The sequence below is a fragment of the Schistocerca piceifrons genome, chromosome 2 (genome assembly GCF_021461385.2).
Source record: "Schistocerca piceifrons isolate TAMUIC-IGC-003096 chromosome 2, iqSchPice1.1, whole genome shotgun sequence".
Taxonomy (NCBI): domain Eukaryota; kingdom Metazoa; phylum Arthropoda; class Insecta; order Orthoptera; family Acrididae; genus Schistocerca; species Schistocerca piceifrons.
In genome coordinates this window covers 870,908,544-870,933,470 of record NC_060139.1, presented here as the reverse complement: position 1 = coordinate 870,933,470, position 24,927 = coordinate 870,908,544, and the positions used below count along the sequence as shown (strand labels likewise).

Below are 24,927 nucleotides of genomic sequence, written 5' to 3'. Positions count from 1 at the left end.
TCTCAGTGCTTATGACGTCACATCTCCTGATATCTGTGTCTTACAATGACATAATGTTATAGGTACATTCAGCTGCGTATATGGATACTGAAACTTCCTGGCAGATTAAAACTGTGTGCCCGACCGAGACTTGAACTCGGGACCTTTGCCTTTCGCGGGCAAGTGCTCTACCATCTGAGCTACCGAAGCACGACTCACGGCCGGTACTCACAGCTTTACTTCTGCCAGTATCTCGTCTCCTACCTTCCAAACTTTACAGAAGCTCTCCTGCGAACCTTGCAGAACTAGCACTCCTGAAAGCTCAGTTGGTAGAGCACTTGCCCGCGAAAGGAAAGGTCCCGAGTTCGAGTCTCGGTCGGGCACACAGTTTTAATCTGCCAGGAAGTTTCATATCAGCGCACACTCCGCTGCAGAGTGAAAATCTCATTCTAGAAACATCCCCCAGGCTGTGGCTAAGCCATGTCTCCGCAATATCCTTTCTTTCAGGAGTGCTAGTTCTGCAAGGTTCGCAGGAGAGCTTCTGTAAAGTTTGGAAGGTAGGGGCCGAGGTACTGGCAGAAGTAAAGCTGTGAGTACCGGCCGTGAGTCGTGCTTCGGTAGCTCAGTTGGTAGAGCACTTGCCCGCGAAAGGCAAAGGTCCCGAGTTCGAGTCTCGGTCGGGCACACAGTTTTAATCTGCCAGGAAATTTCATATCAGCGCACACTCCGCTGCAGAGTGAAAATCTCATTCTGTATGGATACTGTCTGTAAAATAATCATCTTGTGGTCCAGTTCTTCTTCTTGTATCCGTGCCTGCTAAGAAAATGGGATGACAAGTTCCGCCTTATGCAAGACAACTTTTTTGTTTTGTTTCACCCATACATGTTTCAGCACTTTTGGCTATCGTCAGTGGGGTCAATTTTTATTTTTAACTGTTAAATTTTTGTTACATATTAACATTTGTGTTGTTTACAACATTATCTAAAAGTTGCATTTGTAACTTAATTGGCGAAAAGTTGGTGTAAGCATTAGTTAACATGGACAATAACATCATGTAAGGTATGTTAATTAATGCTTACACCCACTTTTCGGCAATTAAGTTATAAATGCAACTTTTACATAAAAGTGGCTCTGAGCACTATGCGACTTAACTTCTGAGGTCATCAGTCGCCTAGAACTTAGAACTAATTAAACCTAATTAACCTAAGGACATCACACACATCCATGCCCGAGGCAGGATTCGAACCTGCGACCGTAGCGGTCGCTCGGCTCCAGACTGTAGCGCCTAGAACCGCACGGCCACTCCGGCCGGCCTTTAAATAATGTTGTAAACAACACAAATGTTAATATGTAACAACAATTTTACAGTTAAACATAAAAATTTAACCCACTAACTATAGCACAAAAGTCCTGAAACATGTATGGGTGAAACAAAACAAAAAAAAAGGTGTCTTGCATAAGGCGGAACTTCTCATCCCATTGTCTGTAAAATGTTTTGCGAATGGAGTTAGTAGAAGAGAAACAACAAATCTAAACATTATGCACAGTGCAGCAGTTTTCACACGTCTTAGTGTTTATGACGTCATGTCTCCTGTATTACTCGTCTGTGTGGTACTATGACAAACTTTAGTAGGTGGATTTAGCGGCATATGTAAATAATGCCAGCGAAATTTATTGGAAATACAGTTAGTAACACAGTAGTCACACACTTAAATTTCAAGCATGATGCGGCAGTTTTTCACGCATCCCATTGTTTATGACTTCCTACCTACTGAACCATGATAGGTAGGTGATTCTTAGCCCCACAACTACTGTTGCCTGACAACGAGGGATATGTGTACCAAGTGTGGTTGAAATCGGTCCTGTGGTTTAGTAGGAGTGTGGAACATACAGACACATACGTACATTTGTGTTTATAGTATGTGTGGATGGATATGTGTTCACAGTATTAACAGCTATAGCTTTCTGACATCATCAGATCTGTTAAAACAAAATGCAAAAACACTAATGTAACAGTAGCAGGTACATTATACGGAAAAGACTGCTTTTTGAACACGTGCTAGCGATGGTTGATGACAATAATACCATATACATACTTGAAATAAGAATAAAATGCGTAAGAGTGGTATACAACCTGCTTATAGAAAACCTTTTAGCATCACGAAGTAAATAAAAAAGACGTGGTGTGAAGAAGAATCTCAGTCGATGGCGCATTTAGAGGATAATCTAGACGGCACCACCTCGTGGCCTCTAAATGGAAAATTGTACTTTCCTGCCGGCCGGGGTGGCCGAGCGGTTCTAGGCGCTACAGTCTGGAACCGCGCGACCGCTACGGTCGCAGGTTCGAATCCCGCCTCAGGCGTGGATGTGTGTGATGTCCTTAGGTTGGTTAGGTTTAAGTACTTCTCAGTTCTAGGGGACTGATGACCTCAGATGTTAAGTCCCATAGTGCTCAGAGCCATTTCAACCATTTGTACTTCCCTGTGAGGGTGCTGGCGGTAGGAGGCCCACTCTCGATGCCGCCGTTGGCGTAAGCATAAGACGCCCTCAGGCAATCGCTAACACTAGTTCGTGTACATGCGTGTACTAAGCATTTGACGTTGATACTCGTTTCACACTATTAATAATAGTATGTTATGGTCGTCAGCTAGGTTATCGTTATTATGTACCGTTAAATTTTTTTCTCTAGTCTTGCCCTGCAGCCCAAATTGAACCTACTGTTGTTTCATTAACATTTTTCCGTTTTGTTTTAACAAACCTGATGATGGCGGAAAGCCGAAACCGACAAGATTGTAGTGTATACAGGGGGTTTGTTTATTATATTTTCAAACGAAAGGGGTAAGTAGAAGGCAACGAAACAAGTACATAATCCTAATAAACGTGGGTCCGGAAACTAGTGGTTTCCGTAGTACGACTAATTATAACTACGTACATGAGCACCTTATACGTAATAAAGACACTGAGGATCCAAAATACGGCACTTGAAGGACGAACACATTACAACGGGTGTCACCCTTCACGTGAAGGTAGGATTCAGCACGTCTCCTCATCGATCCATCTTTAACCTTTCTGCTGCTACTGACGTGCTCTCTGCTTTCCGTGCTGGGGCGTCTTTTTTTTTTTTTTTTTTTTTTTTTTTTTTTTTTTTTTTTTTTTTTTTTTTTTTTAATGCTGTACTGTTCGTGGAAAGCTGGTGTCACTGCTGAAGGACGGTGTTCCGGCCGATATGAAATCATTCGATTTTTCAAAAACTACAACGTGAAAAAATTTTTGTGCGTCTTAAAGTCTGATATCTTCACACGATAAAGTGCTGATTATTTTTCTTTTAGTTATCCGTCATAATTACTGCTTAACGTCAAATTAAGTAAAATATTGTACGAAATTTTATAGTTTACAGAGTTTACCTATGCAAACTATAAAATTTCCGTATGGTTGATTGTAGCTCGTATATTGCACTGAATGAAATGTACGAGGGTAATCCCAAAAGTAACGTCTCCTATTTTTTTTATAAGTACATAGACCTGTTTATTTCTACAATGGTTTACATCAGTTTACAGCTTGAACATTTAACTATTTTTCGACATAATCACAATTTCTGTCGATGCATTTTTGTAGACGCTGTGGCAGTTTTTGTATGCCCATATCATACCAGCTCGCCGCCATGCTGTTCAGAAAGTTATGAACCTCTTCTTTCACCTCGTCGTCGGAGCTGAATCGCTTTCCGGCCAAATGTCCTTTTAACCTAGGGAACAGGTGACAGTCACTGGGCGCCATGTCAGGACTATAGGGTGGGTGGGTGATTATGTTCCACTGAAACTGTTGCAGGAGAGCAACGGTTTACCGAGCGATGTGTGGGCGAGCGTTGTCATGGGGGATGTGTACGCCCTTGCTCAACATTCCTCTTCTCCGGTTCTGAATTGCCCGTTTCAGTTTTTTCAGAGTCTCACAGTACGTGTCAGCGTTAACTGTGGTCCCAGCGATTCAGCTCCGACGACGAGGTGAAAGAAGAGGTTCATAACTTTCTGAACAACATGGCGGCGAGCTGGTATGACATGGGCATACAAAAACTGCCACAGTGTCTACAAAAATGCATCGACAGAAATGGTGATTATGTCGAAAAATAACTAAATGTTCAAGCTATAAAGTGATGTAAACCATTGTACACTGCTGGCCACCGTAAATTCAACACCAAGAAAGACAAGAGGTAGCACAACAAAATTTATTTTGTAGATAACATGTTGACCAAGTATCAAATGATTACGTTTACAGACGTCTGTGACATGTGGTTCCTGCCAGAATCAATAGCCAGAGTAGCCGCCATTGTTGGAGATCACCGCCGCCACACGTCTCGGCATTGAGTCAAAGAGACGTTGGATGTGTTCCTGGGGTACAGCAGCCGAAGCAGCTTCCACACGTTGCCAAAGATCATCTGGTGTGGCAGCTGGGGATGTAATCTGGGTCACTCGTTGAGCAACCATGGACCACATGTTTTCTATCGGCGAAAGATCCGGATAGCGAGCCGCCCAGGGAAGCACTTCAATCTGGTTATTGACGAAGAACCTTTGGACAATACGTGCCACGTGTGGTCGCGCATTATCCTGTTGAAATATGGCTGTGGCCGAGCCCTGAAGGTAAGGAAGGACAACTGGCTCCAGCACCTCGGATATGTAGCGCCGGCTATTTAAAGTACCGGCAATGCGTACTAGAGGCGTGCGAGAGTAATATCCAATACCGCCCCATACCATAATACCCGGTGCAAGACCAGTGTGGCGGTGCATAATGCAGCTGTCCAGCATCCTCTCTCCACGGTGTCTCCACACTCGAATCCGCCCATCGTGGTGCTGCAGACAGAAGCGTGCCTCGTCAGTAAAGACAACGTCATTCCATTCTGCCGTCCACATCCGTCTGTCATCACACCATTGGCGACGGAGACGTCTGTGGTTCTGCGTCAATGGTAGACGAAGCAATGGACGTCTTGCGGACAGACCACTCTGCTGTAAACGGCGTCGAATGGTACGCGCAGACACTGAATGATGCGTTACAGACGCAATGTGCTGTGCTATGGTTCGGGATGTCACTGAGCGATCCTTCACTGCCATGCGCACAATTTGCCTATCAGCACGTGCAGTGGTGCACCGAGGTGAATGCGATCGACCACGTCGGTCCGTCGTACCCTCCTGCATCCAACGGTCACATATCCGCATTACAGTTGTTTGGTTTCGTCCAACACGACTAGCGATTTCTCTGTATGATAATCCACAATCTCGGTAAGCCACTATCCTTCCTCTGTCGAACTCGGATACTTGATCAAACGATGTTCGCTGTTGTCTATGAGGCATAACTGATCGTCTTGTGAAACAACCACAAGGTAAACACACGTGCCGAACGTACACTCGTCGAAATCGCCAACCCTTAAATGGCGCTATGAGGTGGCGCCACAGGCGCGCGTGATGTGCGTCTGCGCTGAAATTCTAATCAGTTGCATATCTCATCGCTGCAAACCCATGGTGTAAATTTCACTTGATTCGGATGCTCCCTTCAGGGTGTTGCATTTACGGTGGCCAGCAGTGTAGAAATAAACAGGTCTATGTACTTACAAAAAAAAAAAAAAATTGGGAGACCTTACTTTTGGGATTACCCTCGTAAATTAGATATAGGAATATCGTTTAAAATTCAGAGCGGAACGATATCTTATTTAGTCTTCAAGTTATTGGTTATTCCCATTCACGACCTTGCGTATCGGAATCATACGCTCATATTCACCATATCTCATAAATGATTCAAGAGATCGAAACGAATTTTTTTTTTCAATGATAGCATGCAGTGAGGCATATTGTATGGTAAATACTCGAATTTTTTTTGTTCACCGAGGTATGGAAGTAACTCATCTGCAGCAGTGAGAGTTCGACAGTTAAGGACGCATACAGACGTCCATAGCACTTTAGGAAATCTCAAGTGGCGCGCGCATACGCGTCCACTGCACCTGGGGAACGGCGTAGCACTACGTGTATACACGCCCACAGCAGCGAAAGGGTTAAATATCCGCAAACAAAAAATCCAACGTGTTTACATCAGGGGACCTGGCAGGCCTCGACTGATACACTTGTTGTCGAAACACTATTTATCAGTACTTAGGTATCCGTAATGATGATAAGATCAAAAGAGGGCAGTTCATCACTTTGTAATTTTCGCCTCACTTGTGCCATTGCATAGACGCTAACAGTGTTGTGACATCGGCATGAGTGCACCGTAGATATGTAATATTGGGGAAAGCATTGGTTTCCGGACCTATGTTTGTTAGGATTATTTGCTTATTTTCACTGTCCTCTACTCGTCCTTTTCATTTGTACCTGTACTAGTTAAACAACCTGTATAATAATGTGCGATCGAGACGGATATTTATTAATAAATTGCTAAATATCATAGCTTGCTCGTATGCAGACTTTATGCCTTCAATAAATACGTTGTTGTTGTTGCTAACGTGCATTCATACGTTACTTACTAGTTACTACTCGATAGAACGAACTGTTGATCTTCCCATAGTGGAACTAACTTGCTGACGAGACTGAGTGCAGCCACGTTTCAGGTCAAACCAATGCAGTCACGAAACGTGATGGTGTAAGATGTCCTCACGATGCTGAATAATGTGGGATTGAAGTATCTACCTCAGAGAATATGAATAAATGTGTTACAGGTCAGCCGGCCGGGGTGGCCGAGCGGTTCTAGGCGCTACAGTCTGGAACCGCGAGACCGCTACGGTCGCAGGTTCGAATCCTGCCCCGGACATGGATGTGTGTGATATCCTTAGGTTAGTTAGGTTTAAGTAGTTCTAAGTTCTAGGGGACTGATGACCTCAGAAGTTAAGTCCCATAGTGCTCAGAGCCATTTGAACCACTTTTTTGTTACAGGTCAACAATTTCTGCGACAACATGAACAATACGTAGAAATAACAACACTACGAAAACTTCTTAGTTCCGTTGCACATGATTGGGCTTCGGGACTATCAAGGGAACCCTAAGGAATTTTTTCCTTTTGTGGTATTTGGTTTTGAAAAAAAAAAAAAAAATGTTCAAATGTGTGTGAAATCTTATGGGACTTAACTGCTAAGGTCATCAGTCCCTAAGCTTACACACTACTTAACCTAAATTATCCTACAGACAAACACACACACCCATGCCCGAGGGAGGATTCGAACTTCCGCCGGGATGGTTTTGAAAGACGCTAAAGTAAAAGAGTGATCATATGCAAAGCAATGGATTCATATACATTGCAGTGCGAGTAAATGTTAGCACAGTGATGGTAAGTCAGGAGTATTGTCAAATAAAACTGGTGGTCATGTTATGCATAGCATTTGCAAGTAGAAGTGTAGCGTAAACGCGACAGTTCTGCCACCATAGTCAGGTGTTCAGTTCACTTTGTTGGGTAATACTTACGTGACTAACTTGTCATTTGGAAAGAAAGTACTGATTGTCAAAAGCGAGCTTGTATGTGGTGTTCACCCATGCACGTCATGTAGGTACCTCTTCAAGGTGCAAGGCATTTTAACTGCGCCGTCACGGTACATACATTCACTAATGAAATTCGTCCCAAATAATCCACCATAATTTGAGCACAGTGTTGTCAGTACCATAAACACTATATGGGAAAAAGTGACCTTTGTTATACATTTCTGGCCGCGCGGTGTAGCCGTGCCGTCAGTGGCGTCTTGTCACGGTTCGGCCTCCCCCCGCCCCCCCCCCCCCCCCTCCCGTCGGAGGTTGAAGTCCTCCCTCGGGGATATGTGTGTGTGTGTGTTGTCATTAGTTTAAGTTAGTTTACTTAGTGTGTAAGCCTAGGGACAGATGACCTTAGCAGTTTGGTCCCATAGTCGTTACCACAAATTTACAATTTTTTTACTCATTTCTGACACCTTAGATAGCAACAAAAATTGATCATTTGCCCAGTAACATAAAATGTGAGACAGGTAGCGAAGCAAGTTTTAAATCTAACTTAAAATCATTTCTCTTGGACAACTCCTATTCCTTTGACGAATTTCTACTTAAAAACTGGTAGCCATTAACAATAATAATGTATTCAGTAATGTGAACACTGATCATGTCTATATATCTTGTAAACTGGATCGTTTCACATCATTTTGATGAAAGAATCGTTCAGATTGTCTATGGAGCATGTTACTGACTAACTAATTAGAGCGAACTGATGTTCTCCAATGAGATGCATGCTGGTGTGTCTCCTATGAAAAGCACACGGCTGATATCCTTCCTCTATCATATCCGAATTTGTGCTACGTTTCGCAGTGGGAACGTTGCTGCTTCCAGGAGAACTCGAGCTCCACTCTTAAACCCCCACATTGTGTCTAAAACTCTAGGGACATGTGTTGGCCTTCGCTTGGTTGTGCGGACCTCAGGAAATTAAGAATCCAGCTCTCGAAGAGAGTTGCGGTGTAGCTTACTCATTGATATTGCAAAAGGTTTGCATGTAGATGAATGACGCACGCACATCACAGTTATTTTTTTCATTGTCAAGATATTTGTTTGTGTCGGCAGGTACACGAAGACCGTGGTGGCGTCCAGTATTACGGCGCAGAAGTACAACCCTGAGATCACGTGGACGCCCCACCAGCCGGACATGCGCATTGCAGAGCTCAGCGACCAACTCAGGCATATAAAGCAGGTAAAGTGTCGACTCGCCGCATGTGTACGATAACGCGGTCAACAGTGTGCATTTATTACACGAACCAAGTTGATTTTATCCTTGGAATTTTTGTTCTGCTCGTTGCTCAGTAGCCTGTCTCTAGCTACAAGCCACCGTCTTCTCGTTTCACATATTTTGTTCATATATTTCAGTACTCGTAAATTTATTTTTTGTTTGAATTGAAACCAGTCGCGGCTATTTGTAATGGCAAGTATAGGCGGTTTTTGCAGCACTAGCACGCTTGGTGGCCAACAGATTACGTTGTGACTTGCGAGTACAAGAAGAACGGTACGTGCCCTGCATCTGACGTGGAAATGAGAATGAATTATATCCATTGAGCAGCTTACGCGATTTTTACGGTTCAGAATGCAGCACACACACACACACACACACACACACACACACACACACACACACACACACTATTGGTCTTAAGTTCGCCAGTCGCAACCTGATCCTTTGGCCATCTCACTTACCGCGGCAAGTATGCTGTAGTATACAGAGAAGTTGCAGCATTAGAAAATTGCAGCGAAATGCAGGAAGATCTGCAGCGGATAAGCACTTGGTGCAGGGAGTGGCAACTGACCCTTAACATAGAGAAATGTAATGTATTGCGAATACATAGAAAGAAGGATCCTTTATTGTATGATTATATGATAGCGGAACAAACACTGGTAGCAGTTACTTCTGTAAAATATCTGGGAGTATGCGTACGGAATGATTTGAAGTGGAATTATCATATAACATTAATTGTTTGTAAGGCGGGTGCCAGATTGAGATTTATTGGGAGAGTCCTTAGAAAAGTAATCCATCAACAAAGGAGGTGGGTTACAAACCACTCGTTCGACCTATACAAAATTGATCATTTGCCCAGTAACATAAAATGTGAGACAGGTATTGCTCATCAGTGTGGGATCCGTACCAGGTCGGGTTGACAGAGGAGATAGAGAAGATCCAAAGAAGTGCGGCGCGTTTCGTCACAGGGTTATCTGGTAAGCGTGATAGCGTTACGGAGATGTTTAGCAAACTCAAGTGGCAGACTCTGCAAGAGAGGCGCTCAGCATCACGGTGTAGCTTGCTGTCCAGGTTTTGAGAGGGTGCGTTTCTGGATGAGGTATCGAATATGTTGCTTCCCGCTACTTATACCTCCCGAGGAGATCACGAATGTAAAATTAGAGGGATTCGAGCGCGCACGGAGGCTTTTCGGCAGTCGTTCTTCCCGCAAACCATGCGCGACTGGAACAGGAAACGGAGGTAATAACAGTGGCACGTAAAGTTCCCTCCGCCACACACCGTTGGGTGGCTTGCGGAGTATAAATGTAGATGTAGATGAAGAAATCGCCGATTTTGCCAGTATGAGAACAACGTAAAAGATGCCATCCACCTGGTGATGAAAGTGTAACCAACGAAACGGGTAGTGTATGAAGTAATGACATTGTGACTGCCACAGAATTACGTATTTTTCATCCCTCCCCCGTTCTGTTCAGATCTCAATTCTCGCAACAGTGCAGCAATAGAGACAGGGCGGATTTTCAAATCGCGCGGTGGCCATACCACTAACAAGCTGCGGGTCCCCTACTCAGAAATATGTACACGTATTTTGGAAAGCTGTTATTTTACTTCCTTATAATATATGAAGGTAGGTGGTTTCCCACATCCACCTAGGTAATAACCTGGCTGGTACCAAAGTCCCGCCTCAGATATGCGGTGCGCAAACATTTCGAAAACGTTCTCGCACTTGGACACGAAACTAAATGCAGATAGATTCCATCCCGGAAGTTGAGCGGTGCCGTCAGAAAGGGCATCCGATCACCAGCTGTCAATAACATTCCCAAAACCTGTATAATAAATGACGACCCCCTAGAGCACAGCTTTCCAAACTGTGTGTCCCGACATCCCGGTTGTCGAGTAGCAGCATCAGGGGTGTCGCAAGACTCGTAAATTCAAATGTAAAACAAATGGAAAAACAGATGGCGCTGCAAGTGATGTGAAAGATATAGAAGACAACGCAGTCTGTGGGTGCGTCATTCTGTACGTCGTCTTTCTGCTGTAAGCGTGTGCTGTTCACAACGTGCAAGTGTGCTGTAGACAACATGGTTTATTCCTTAGAACAGAGGATTTTTCTGGTGTTGGAATTTCACTGCCTAGAACACAGCGTTGTTGCAACAAGACGAAGTTTTCAACGGAGGTTTAATGTAACCAAAGGACCGAAAAGCGATACAATAAAGGATCTGTTTGAAAAATTTCAACGGACTGGGAACGTGACAGATGAACGTGCTGGAAAGGTAGGGCGACCGCGTACGGCAACCACAGAGGGCAACGCGCAGCTAGTGCAGCAGGTGATCCCACAGCGGCCTCGGGTTTCCGTTCGCCGTGTTGCAGCTGCGGTCCAAATGACGCCAACGTCCACGTATCGTCTCATGCGCCAGAGTTTACACCTCTATCCATACAAAATTCAAACGCGGCTACCATTGCTGCACGAGAGACATTCGCTAACGATATAGTGCACAGGATTGATGACGGCGATATGCATGTGGGCAGCATTTGGTTTACTGACGAAGCTTATTTTTACCTGGACGGCTTCGTCAATAAACAGAACTGGCGCATATGGGGAACCGAAAAGTCCCATGTTGCAGTCCCATCGTCCTTGCATCCTCAAAAAGTACTGGTCTGGGCCGTCATTTCTTCCAAAGGAATCATTGGCCCATTTTTCAGATCCGAAACGATTACTGCATCACGCTATCTGGACATTCTTCGTGAATTTGTGGCGGTACAAACTGCCTTAGACGACACTGCGAACACCTCGTGGTTTATGCAAGATGGTGCCCAGCCACATCGCACGGCCGACGTCTTTAATTTCCTGAATGAATATTTCGATGATCGTGTGATTGCTTTGGGCTATCCGAAACATACAGGAGGCGGCGTGGATTGGCCTCCCTATTCGCCAGACATGAACCCCTGTGACTTCTTTCTGTGGGGACACTTGAAAGACCAGGTGTACCGCCAGAATCCAGAAACAATTGAACAGCTGAAGCAGTACATCTCATCTGCATGTGAAGCCATTCCGCCAGACACGTTGTCAAAGGTTTCGGGTAATTTCATTCAGAGACTACGCCATATTATTGCTACGCATGGTGGATATGTGGAAAATATCGTACTATAGAGTTTCCCAGACCGCAACGCCATCTGTTGTTGAAAATTGTAACTACTGTAATTTCGAAAGTTTGTCTTCCTGAAAATGTACTGTTGTCTCAAGCATATTGCAACAAACGGTGTATTTCTATCGCCGCTCGTTTAGTTTTTATTGCCGTTTCGAATATACCGGTCATTTTTGAAAAACCCTGTAGATAACGTATATAAAGAGTGATCGGTATGTTGTATCCAACTATTTTGTGCATGTAACTTCCAATTATGGCAACTACACAGTGATCAGCCAGAACATCAAGACCACTGCCCATCGCGACGTAGGATGCCGCCTGGTGGCGTTGCAGGCACATGACGCGGTGACAGAAGTATGAAAGCGTAGCAGACACGGACGGAGGATCTCCATAGCGTAGATACGGGTTGCAAATGGGGAAATACATTGAGATAAGCGATTTTGACAAAGGGGAGATCATTATTACGCAGAGCCTATGAGGAAGTATCTCAAAAACGGTATGTGAAGTATGTTAGCGGCAAAAAGCAATCAATGCCTTCTCTGCGCCATAGCAATGGAGAGACTATGGAAGACAATGCTGCCAAAGCAGAGTTACTAAACACAGCCTTCCGAAATGCCTTCACAAAAGAAGACGAAGTAAATATTCCTGAATTCGAATCGAGAACAGCTGCCAACATGAGTAACGTAGAAGTAAATATCCTCAGAAGAGTGAAGCAAATTAAATCACATAATAAAAGCAAATCTTCTGGTCCAGACTGTATGCCAATTAGGTTCCGCCGGCCCTCGTGGCTGAGCGGCTCTAGGCGCTTCAGTCTGGAACCGCGCGACCGCTACGGTCGCAGGTTCGAATCCTGCCTCGGGCATGGATGCGTGTGATGTCCTAAGTTCTAGGGGACTGATGACTTCAGATGTTAAGTCCCATAGTGCTCAGGAATAGATGACCGTTGCAGTCTGGTCCCTTTAATCCCACAAACCAACCAACCCATAGTGCTCAGAGCGATTTGAACCATTTTGAATTAGGTTCCTTTCGGAGTTTGCTGATGCATTACCTCCATACTTAACAATCATATACAACCGTTCGCTCGACGAAAGATAGACTGGAAAGTTGCACAGGTCACACCAATATTCAAGAAAGGTAGTAGGAGTAATGGTTCAAATGTGACTTAACTTCTGAGGTCATCAGACGCCTAGAACTCAGAACTAATTAAACCTAACTAACCTAAGGACATCACACACATCCATGCCCGAGGCAGGATTCGAACCTGCGACCGTAGCGGTCGCTCGGCTCCAGACTGTAGCGCCTAGAACCGCGCGGCCACTCCGACCGGCTAGGAGTAATCCACTAAATTACAGGCCCGTATCCATAACGTCGATATGCAGCAGGATTTTAGAACATATATTGTCTTCGAACATTATGAATTACCTCGAAGGAAACGATCTATTGACATACAGTCAACATGGGTTTAGAAAACATCGTTCCTGCGAAACACAACTAGCTCTTTATTCGCATGAATGTTGAGTGCTATTGACAAGGGATTTCAGATCGATTCCGTATTTCTGGATTTCCGGAAGGCTTTTGACACTGTACCACACAAGCGGCTCGCGTTGAAATTGCGTGCTTATGGAATATCGTCTCAGTTATGTGACTGGATTTGTGATTTCCTGTCAGACAGGTCACAGTTCGTAGTAATTGACGGAAAGTCAGAGTAAAACAGAAGTGATTTCTGGCGTTCCCCAAGGTAGTGTTATAGGCCCTTTGCTGTTCCTTATCTATATAAACGATTTTGGAGACAATCTGAGCAGCCGTCTTCGATTATTTGCAGATGATGCTGTCGTTTATCGACTAATAAAGTCATCAGAAGATGAAAACAGACTGCAAAACGATTTAGAAAAGATATCTGAATGGTGCAAAAAGTGCCAGTTGACCCTAAATAACGAAAAGTGTGATGGTATCCACATGAGTGCTAAAAGGAACTCGTTTGGTTACATGATAAATTAGTCAAATCTAAAACCCGTAAATTCAACTAAATACCTAGGTATTAAAATTACGAAAGACTGCGTTTTATTGGCAGGACACTTAGAAAATGTAACAGACCTACTAAGGAGACTGCCTACACTACGCTTGTCCGTCCTCTTTTATGATACTGCTGCGCGGTGTGGGATCCTTACCAGATAGGACTGACGGAGTACATCGAAAAAGTTCAAAGAAAGGCAGCTCGTTTCATATTATCGCGAAATATGGGAGAGAGTGTCACAGAACTGATACAGGTTTTGGGCTGGAAATCATTAAAAGAAAGGCGTTTTTCGTTGCGACGGAATCTTCTCACGAAATTCCAATCACCAACTTTCTCCTCCGAATGCGAAAATATTTTGTTGACACCGGCCTACGTAGGGAAGAACGATCACCACGATAAAATAAGGGAAATCAGAGGTCGTACGGAAAGATATAGGTGTTCATTTCTTCCGTGCGCTATATGAGATTGGAATAATAGAGAATTGTGAAGGTGGTTCGATGAACCATCTGCCAGGCACTTGAATGTGATTTGCAGAGTATCCATTAGATGTAGAAGCTGGTCAAATGTTGACGTGCTACTGTCGTGAACATCTGCGGAAAGAGGTAGAAGGACAGTGAAACTACCACTAAATGGTTGGACGTCCACGACTCTTCATCGTACGTCGGGTTCGGAGGCTTGTCTGCTCTGTAAAGTAGGATAAATGGTGATCCGTAGCATCTCTGTCGAAAGAGCACAATGGTGGTGCACGCACAACTGTTTCGGAGCACACCGTTCATCGTACTTTTTTGAACGTGGAGCTGCTCAGCAGACCACTCATACGTGTTCACATGTTGACCCAACGACATCGTCAATTACGATTGCAGTGGCCACGGGACTATCGGGGTTCGACCCGTCGATCAATGGAAACTTGATGACTCTTCGAGTGAGTCACGTTTTTGCTACACTAGGTCGATAGTCCTCTCCACAATCGCCTTCATCGGAGTGAACGACGATTTGAAACGTGCAGCGCGCAATGGACGCAGGCTGATAGCAGTATTACGCTATGGGAGACATTCTTCTGCGATTGCATGGGACCTGTTATAGTAATCGAAGACACGCTGAAAGCTACGAACCACCTGCAACTCTTCATACTTGATGCCTTCGCCGGCGGCGATGTCATCTTTCAGCGGATTTGAAATGGCTCTGAGCACTATGGGACACCTGAGGTCATCAGTCCCCTAGAACTTAGAACTACTTAAACCTAACTAACCTAAGGACATCACACACATCCATGCCCGAGGCGGGATTCGAACCTGCGACCGTAGTGATCGTGCGGTTCCAGACTGTATCGCCTAGAACCGCTCGGCCACTCTGGCAGGCTTTTCAGCGGATTTGTCCGCGTCTCGGAGACAGAAATGGGGTAAGCGGTTTGAGGAGCATTATAGTGAACTCACGTTGATGTCGCGGCGATCCGATTCGCCTGATGCGAGTCCTGTGGAACCGATATGAGTCGCTATCGGGCGCCGTTACCGCGTAAGCAAATCAGTAACTCGCTATTTACGCGAATTACATGAGCTGTGCGTAGACATGTAATGTCACATACCTCGAGAAACCTGCCAACAAACTGTTCGTCTTCTGATACGCAGAATCAGTGATGTATTTCGCTCCAAATATGGCCAAACAAGCTGTTAAGCAGGTGCTCATAATGTCTCGGCTCATCAATGTATGTACTGCTGCTGCTGTACGTTGGCGCTCTCTATCGGTCCGGCGATAGTGGCAGATAATACACTTTTTCTTCAGTATTTTTTTCTGTTCGTTCGTTCGTGACATGTCATTATTTTACCTCTTTCAAAGTGATATAATTTGCAGAAGTCATCAGAAGTAGATAAATTTACTGCCAGAAAGAGACTGTTGACGGTTTACGAAACATCAGATCTGGGGCAACAGTCATGCAATGCGACCGGAACTTCAGTAGATGCACTAGCTGCAGAACAACAGTGCTTCCGAAATTCTGTTTGTTCCGTGCCATCATGCAGTAGCAAGAACACAAAATGAGGCTGTCTAATGATGAATACTTAAAAATGGCGTTCACGTGGTGTGAAAATGACAGATATCCTGCACCGGAGTGTGTGATATGTGGTATAAAACTTTCAGTGCAAGAGTGGTACGAATAAATTGCTGCGCCATATTTCTACAAAACACCGACGTTTTACCGTGCGAGATGGCGCAGTGGTTAGCACACTGTCCTCCCATCCTGGTATAGGTTTTCCGTGATTTCCCTAAATCGCTTCAGGGCACGGCTGACTTCCTTCCCCCTCCTTCTGTAATCCAAAGTGACCTATGACAGCGATGTTTGGTCCCCTCTCCCAAATCAAGTAACCAACCACAGACGTTTACAAGTTAAAAATTTTGACTATTTCAAATAAATCCTGAAACAGCAGAATCAGCAGAGTCAAATGCGCACTAAGAAATTCAAGGTCTCTCAGAAAGGTCTTGTAGCTGAGGTAATTGCTTTCTGTGTTGTACTGGAAACAGTGTTTGGGCCTGAGTATGAACGAGATGTTAAAAAAAGCCATGGCAGATAATATACACTCCTGGAAATGGAAAAAAGAACACATTGACACCGGTGTGTCAGACCCACCATACTTGCTCCGGACACTGCGAGAGGGCTGTACAAGCAATGATCACACGCACGGCACAGCGGACACACCAGGAACCGCGGTGTTGGCCGTCGAATGGCGCTAGCTGCGCAGCATTTGTGCACCGCCACCGTCAGTGTCAGCCAGTTTGCCGTGGCATACGGAGCTCCATCGCAGTCTTTAACACTGGTAGCATGCCGCGACAGCGTGGACGTGAACCGTATGTGCAGTTGACGGACTTTGAGCGAGGGCGTATAGTGAGCATGCGGGAGGCCGGGTGGACGTACCGCCGAATTGCTCAACACGTGGGGCGTGAGGTCTCCACAGTACATCGATGTTGTCGCCAGTGGTCGGCGGAAGGTGCACGTGCCCGTCGACCTGGGACCGGACCGCAGCGACGCACGGATGCACGCCAAGACCGTAGGATCCTACGCAGTGCCGTAGGGGACCGCACCGCCACTTCCCAGCAAATTAGGGACACTGTTGCTCCTGGGGTATCGGCGAGGACCATTCGCAACCGTCTCCATGAAGCTGGGCTACGGTCCCGCACACCCTTAGGCCGTCTTCCGCTCACGCCCCAACATCGTGCAGCCCGCCTCCAGTGGTGTCGCGACAGGCGTGAATGGAGGGACGAATGGAGACGTGTCGTCTTCAGCGATGAGAGTCGCTTCTGCCTTGGTGCCAATGATGGTCGTATGCGTGTTTGGCGCCGTGCAGGTGAGCGCCACAATCAGGACTGCATACGACCGAGGCACACAGGGCCAACACCCGGCATCATGGTGTGGGGAGCGATCTCCTACACTGGCCGTACACCACTGGTGATCGTCGAGGGGGCACTGAATAGTGCACGGTACATCCAAACCGTCATCGAACCCATCGTTCTACCATTCCTGGACCGGCAAGGGAACTTGCTGTTCCAACAGGACAATGCACGTCCGCATGTATCCCGTGCCACCCAACGTGCTCTAGAAGGTGTAAGTCAACTACCCTGGCCAGCAAGTTCTCCGGATCTGTCCCCCATTGAGCATGTTTGGGACTGGATGAAGCGTCGTCTCACGCGGTCTGCACGTCCAGCACGAACGCTGGTCCAACTGAGGCGCCAGGTGGAAATGGCATGGCAAGCCGTTCCACAGGACTACATCCAGCATCTCTACGATCGTCTCCATGGGAGAATAGCAGCCTGCATTGCTGCGAAAGGTGGATATACACTGTACTAGTGCCGACATTGTGCATGCTCTGTTGCCTGTGTCTATGTGCCTGTGGTTCTGTCAGTGTGATCATGTGATGTATCTGACCCCAGGAATGTGTCAATAAAGTTTCCCCTTCCTGGGACAATGAATTCACGGTGTTCTTATTTCAATTTCCAGGAGTGTAGTTGGAAGACATATTCAGTGTATGCATAAAAACATTGAACATTCTGTTAGAACTAGAGTTCGTGAAACAAATTTAATGTCTGCAGTTCAGCGAGATGAATCTGATGATGTAAGTGGCCTAGCTCAGCTCGTTTCTTTTATTCGTTTCATTGCTGAAGGAAACATAGCTTAACAGTACCTCTGTTGCAAGGGAATTCCCGGAACTACCAAAGGCAAAGACGTTTTTAAGTAATAAGTGAGTACACAGAGGCAGTGAATTTTACATCAGTTCTGAGTAAGAGTTCGCAAGATTTACTGCTGAATAAAGTATACGCAGTATTTAAGTCTCTTCTGAGGAGCACCGACGTCAGATGCAGTATTCGGCTAGTAATAACGTTGTAACGGGTCCTAGTCAGGTTAAGTGACACGTCCAAGAAGCCCATTCTCTGAGCGATGAGTGTGGTGGGCGAGCGTCGCTCGTCGTACCGTTGTACTAGCTGGCAGGATGTCGGTCCCGGAAATACTAGACTTGCTGAGTCTCCAGTTGTACTCCGGTTGACTCTCCACTTCGCTTTTCAGGGACATGTAGCCTCTGAATACGTGACGGGACGAAGGGTAGTGAGCAGATCTCTAACTTCGTCCATGTCACCGGTTCAGAAAAATAGTGCAGCAAAGACTTTGCCCTTCGTACGCCGGGTCATCTCTCTATGGTGTCATCTCGCCGCGTACGCCTGCTTCGTAGGCAGCCTAGATGACTCTGCTGTATCGCCTGGAGCCTACGTTCGCCGCGGATATTGCACTACGCTCTTCGAATTTTGAACCATTGTCTCATCAACATATGAACATTAGTCCTAACATTAAAACAACCTGCCACCGTTAATTTTTATTAATTCAGTTCACTTAGCAAGAAGAAACCACTGTTGTAACAAGTAAATAGTTAAATACGAGGGTGAGTCAAAGGAGAACCTTAAATTTGTAATAACAAATCGAAATTTCGCGCCGTTATCCTGTAAGCTGGTAAGCGTGCTACAAACAGGGTGGAGAATGGCCTGTAGGTGGCAGCATAGTACAGATGCATACATACCGTCGCAGTATCAGTATAAAGGTGGCCGCCCCACTTGTGACTTGCAACAGGAAAGAACTGCGTTCTGTTATTCGGTTTTTGCGCAGTGAAGGTGTGAAACCTATTTAAATTCATCGACAAATGAAGGTTCAGTACGATGATGCATGTTTGTCACAGCAGCAAGTCTACGAATGGAGTAGGAAGTTCGCAAATGGTGTGACTTCAGTGGAAGATGCTCCTCGTCCAGGTCAGGCACAGCGAGTTGTGACTCCACAGAACATTGCAGCAGTTGAAGCAATAGTGAAGGAAAATCGCCGAGTGACACTGAATGACATTGCAGCATGTTTACATATTAGTCGTGGGACAGCACACCCCATTGTGCATGATGTGCACAAAGTGTCTGCAAGATAGGTGCCACGGCAGCTGACTCCTGAAATGAGAGAACGACGTGTTGATGCTTGTGAAGAACTTCTTCGGCGCTTTTAAAGGGGAAGGTTATGGCTTCCATGGAAGAATCGTTACTGGGGACGAAACCTGAGTCCACTTTCACCAGCTGGAAACGAAGAGAGCGAGCAAGGAATGGCACCATTCCTCATCACCAAAACCAAGGAAGTTTCGAACAGAACCATCAGCAGGGAAGGTTATGCTGACCCTTTTTTGGGAGAAAAAAGGCGTCATTTTGGAGCATTACATGCCTAGAGGTACCACTGTCACCAGTTCATCATACACAGATCTCCTAAAATATCATCTGCGACCTGGAATCAAATCAGAGCGACGTGGATTGCTGTCAGCAGGTGTCCTTTTGCAACATGACAGTGCCCGTACAACAGTTGCAACAATCACAGACATGCATTTTGAGTGTCTTCCTCCTCCACCATACTCACCAGACCTTGCCCCAAGTGATTTCCATATGGTTGGACCACTCAAAGACGCAATGGGAGGTTAGAAGTTACGTTCTGATGAAGAGGTACGCCACGCGGTGCATGAGTGGTTGCGCGTATTATCAAAAGAATTTTTTTCTAAAGGAATTTATGCACTTTGTAAGCGCTGGAGGACTTGCATTGAGCGTGGGGGAGATTATACTGAAAAGTGATACAGCTTTGTACCACTTCTGCACAATAAATAATATTTAAAAAACTATTTAAGGTTTTCATTTGACTCGCCCTCGTATAATCTCTTGTCTTTTATACACACTGAGGCTACTACACTCATGTTCGGAAAAAAGGAACAGATCAGCTTGAAGACTAGAGAGAGGCCGTTCATATTCACAAGACATGTACGTTAGTATGTCCTGCAGAAATGATCAGCATTTCAGTCACTTCGGTTCAGCACATGTCCTGTTGCCTAGTAGGCATGGGCCCTGATAACTTGTTCCATGTGTGATGGCATCGACGCGTATAAGGCGCGAATGGCGTCCTGTGGTAAGCCATCCATGCTGCATTCACCTGGTTTTACAGTCCATATGTGGTGGTTGGCATTGGGTCACCACATCCCACACATTTTCGATTGGCTACAAGTCTGGTAATCCGGCGGGCCAGGACAAAAGGCTGACATCCGGTGACACCAAGAAGGCATGTGTTCGAGCAGCAACATGTGGTCGTGCATTGTCTTCCTAAAAAATGGTGTCGTGGTTGTAGTGTTGAAATAGTATGGCTACAGGTCGGAGCATGTCATTCACGCAGGTTACACTGGCCACAGTGCCCTGGACATGCACCGACTGTTATTTGTGGTTGCACCCAATAGCACCCCACACCATAAGGCCTTGAGCTGGTACTGTGTGTCTTGTGTGAATGCGGTCTCTGTGAGCCGCTCCCGCTGTCTGTGGTGAACCAGAATGGAGCCATCGTTTTCAAACAAACAGAACCTGGATTCGTCTGAAAACACTATCTGATACCCTTTTGTCCCCAGTGATGTCTTTCACACACCATTGCCGTTGTGCATGTTTCTGCACATTCGTTAAAGATAGGCGGAGAAGTGAACGACGCGCAGGCGGAGGTTCGAGTCCTCCCTCGGGCATGGGTGTGTGTGTTTGTCCTTAGGATAATTTAGGTTAAGTAGTGTGTAAGCTTAGGGACTGATGATCTTAGCAGTTAAATCCCATAAGATTTCACACACATTTGAACATTTTTTTTTGAACGACGCGCGATCTGTCCTGCAGTGGTCTGGGTGGTGCGAACTGACCCGCGTCGTCGTGTTCTACGGCCTTCCGTGAATCGCTCTGCACACACAAGTTGCGCTGCCGAAACACTTCATTCCACACGAGCAGCAATTTCCCGGGTGGAAGCATCACTTTTCTCATTCGAATAATGCGCCCTCTTTCAAACTCACTCGTCTGATGGTACGGTTCGCGCATACGTCTGCGAGGCATCCTGCACGTCTGCTCAAGTCCATCCAAGTCAATCCATTACCTTCGGTTTATTGCCAACGGTGGGTGGTGTTACGCCGCGATATCTGTGTTGATACTGAACCAGCGAACTGACAAGCTTCAAATGTTAATCATTTCTGCAGAACGTACCAGTGTACATGAACTGTGAATATTATCGTCCTATGTCTAGCCGTTCAACATGTTCTGTTTTTTTCCTGAACATGGGTGTATGAAGCGACGTGTCAAAACTGTCTGATCGTGTATCTACGGTAAGAATACATTAATGTACAGATGAGTTTCAAAACTTATTCTTCCATCTTAACTTTAACCTTTGGTAAACCCGCTTACGAAGAACACACACAGAAGGACCTTTATACAAACTACTGTGACCCTGTAATCATGTTGCTTGCTCTCATAAATGCTGAAGAGTACTACAGTTTTCATATATTCGCATTGTTCGCAGAGTTTACTGAGTGTACTTTTTACAAATAATAAGGCTATCATAAAACTGAAGTACTTTTGGACCTGTACTAACTTAGGCTGTATGCTCGAGATGTGTTCCAAAAATAACGAGAATTTTGTAATTTAGCGATTTATATTAGTCAATTTAGTTTGACGTTTTCGTTGTTGTGTAGGTAAACATATGTGGAATGTATGTGTACAGTGTCAACCATGCGCGAGTATGGCTGTAGATGTAGATATTTAGTCTCTTCTCAGCTGTCAAAAAGATTGTTTGTGTTTTTCTAGTATTGGTGATAATTATTATTATTATTATTTATTATTATCATCAGAACGGAAGAAGTATGCCATATCTGCAGAAAAACGAGCAGCCAGATCACAGCGAATGAAGAAGTTTTGGGAAACGAAGAAATTGCTGACTGCTAAGACTTAAACTTAATTATTGTAGACTGTTGTATTATGTTTGATTTTAGTGCTCCAATGTGGGCGTAAACTATATAAATAAATAAATTATTGTTATTATTATTATTTGCGTCGAGACCCTGTAGTGCTCCAATGTGGGCGTAAACTATGTAAATAAATAAATTATTGTTATTATTATTATTTGCGTCGAGACCCTGTAGGATAACGCAAAGAAATCTGCCTCATTTGAGCATTCTTTCTCCTAGTCCACGATTCTCGCATTTTTTCTCCATGCAGACTCTTTCAATCCTCAGTCCACTTTGTCCCTGGTTTCTTTGGGGGCTTCATTTTCTGACCTAACGTTCCAATTGCATTTCTTGTCTTTGTATACGTTTCTGTCTTCAGTTTCCATTGGATCGATTTGTGCTTTCTCTAGGTCAAGTTTAACTTCTGTGATCCATGTTACTTTTGACTTGACACCTTGTACGTATCTCAGAACTCTGTTGGCGAGTCTTCTTGGTGGTCGCCTGCTGATGTGCCTGAAGAATTTTAACTTTCTTTTTCCGACATTTGCTGCTAGGTTTGACATCTCCTCTGTTGTTTCCCTAGGGTGTAATCTGTATCCCTCTTTTGTCAGCTTTGTGCCGAGAATTTGTCTCATGATTTTGACTTTTTCCTTCAGTATGCTTTCCATGTCGTTTTTCACATGAAGTGTTAGTGTCTCACTCAGTATTTCAGGGTTGATTGCCGTGTTGTAGTGTCTGATCTTTGCTTGAATGGACATGCATTTCTTATTATATATATATATATGTCTTGTGTTCTGCCGTAAGCTCTCTTCATATTTTGTAGTCGAGTCTTCTGTGAGATCTTTTCTCCTCCTGCAACTTCGAGGATTTCATCCAGATATTTGAAATGTGTAACTCTCTTTATCTTGCATTTTTTTTCCAGCAGAAGAAACCAGATTTCTGGAAAGAGATTTACATGCCAACTTTTTCTACACATTCTCTTAGTGTTTCTATTTGCTTAGTTGTTATTGTTTCGCCATCCGAGAGTGTGGCAAAGTCGCTTGCTAAAGCGAGCTTTGATACTTCTATTTTGTTCAGTCGCGTTGGTTCCCAATGTTCTCGGATTTTCAGTTTTTTCCGATTCCCTCATTACATTGTCCAGCAGTAGGTTGAGCAATATTGGTGATAATTCGTCGCCTTAGCGTACTCCAGTTTTGATCAAGATGGGGTTAAAATATTTCACCCATGAAATTTCAATGTTGTACCGAGCAAGAGAAAATTGACTGTGTGCCTCTGTCCGTTAACTAATCTCTCTCAGCTTCTTCTGAGGATCTCTACGCGATACATGCGATGGTGGCAGTATAATGGTCGCACAGACCTCTTCTATTAGATGCTCTCTAAATTTACGCAACAGGCTTTCGCGGGATATACGTAGTCTTTATTCCAGTGATTTCCAAGTAATATCCCGGAGAATTTCCGTTGCACGATCCTAGACAGCGTGTCTTTGAGTTTGTTCGATATCTGTCACAGGGATACCTGATCTTGCCGTGCTTAACAGCGCAAACTGGGAACCAAACACTGCCGTATTCGTCGGGAGAGAATGAGCACACTGTCGTATCTTAGTGGGTCAAACATTAAAGCAGGCACGTAAACTTTGTAGACACAGTTTCTTGAAACATGATACACAAATGTGTTGTAAAAGCACACTGACGCTAAACTGATAATTACGGAAAGGAATGTAAAACAGGATCGTAAAACCAGCACTAAATGAAGTGAGGTAGAGTGTATCTGACTTTATTCGTTTAAGGCCCCTGTAAGCGATCGAACTTGTTTGTCAAATTCGCTGTTTTCTACCCACGGGTTTGTCAAACAAGCGTGCGGACGTACCAAAACAGTTTATCAAATTAAACCTCACTTTTAAAGTGACTGTCGCAAACTATTGTGACACTAGCGAGAATGGCTATCAATGCAGTCAAAGCGTTTCTTGCATTGACATTAGCACTGTGTGTCAGGAAGAAACGGAAAACAAGACGCTGATAGGAATGGTTGAAATTGAGAGATAAATGTACCCCTGAAAATCTAATTGAACTTCATTGAAGTACTACAACATGGGAACATACACTTCGTCTGTGGAAGAACTGAAGAGCTTCGACCTTTTTTACGTTATTACACTCCCGTTTGTATGTGCATAGAATACTGATTTTCTTTCTAAGGTCTTCGTGTGCAATTTGTAGCTGGGAGAAACGCAACCTCCCTACCCTGTGTTATCTGCCAGTCTCTTGTTTTTATCCATATAGTCTTTTATCGTAGTTTGCTCGACTGTGGAAACTCACGATATAGCGAGGAAAACACCTTCTCACTAACATGTGCGGCGAAACATCAACACAAACAACGTCCGACGTGTTGTTAAATCGGCCGTCAATCAAAATTTCTCTAAACACGCCAGACTCCATCTATGTTTGAAAAACACGTCAAACAAAACCGCACACAGCCAAATAATTTGATAGACTAGTGAAGTCTGACAAATTGTTCGATCGTTTACAGGGGCATTAAGCGGGCTTCGTCGTTTGGTGCAATGGTATATAGAAAGAATTAATGACTTTTAGGCGAGTTTTGTTAACAATATAAAGGAAACAGTCTCTGCCGAGAATTCTTAATAATGCGCAATGGAACACATACAAAAACTCACAACCTGGAATTATGGGAAATATATTCTTCAAATATAAACTATATTCAGTTTCATGTTAATGATTGACTATAACGAGTGGTTTAAAAATAATGCACAATCATGAACTACATTATCCTAAACCGTATTGCT

General features: G+C 44.7%; 1 protein-coding gene across 1 annotated transcript in view; it reads left to right on the top strand.

Moving 5' to 3' along the window:
- Positions 1 to 24,927, top strand: part of LOC124775015 (division abnormally delayed protein-like) — a 616,132-nt gene that overhangs the window by 580,427 nt on the left and 10,778 nt on the right. Inside the window, exon 7 of the mRNA XM_047249776.1 lies at positions 8,526 to 8,652. Coding sequence (XP_047105732.1) covers positions 8,526 to 8,652 — 127 coding nt within the window. The remainder of the gene's footprint in view (positions 1 to 8,525; positions 8,653 to 24,927) is intronic.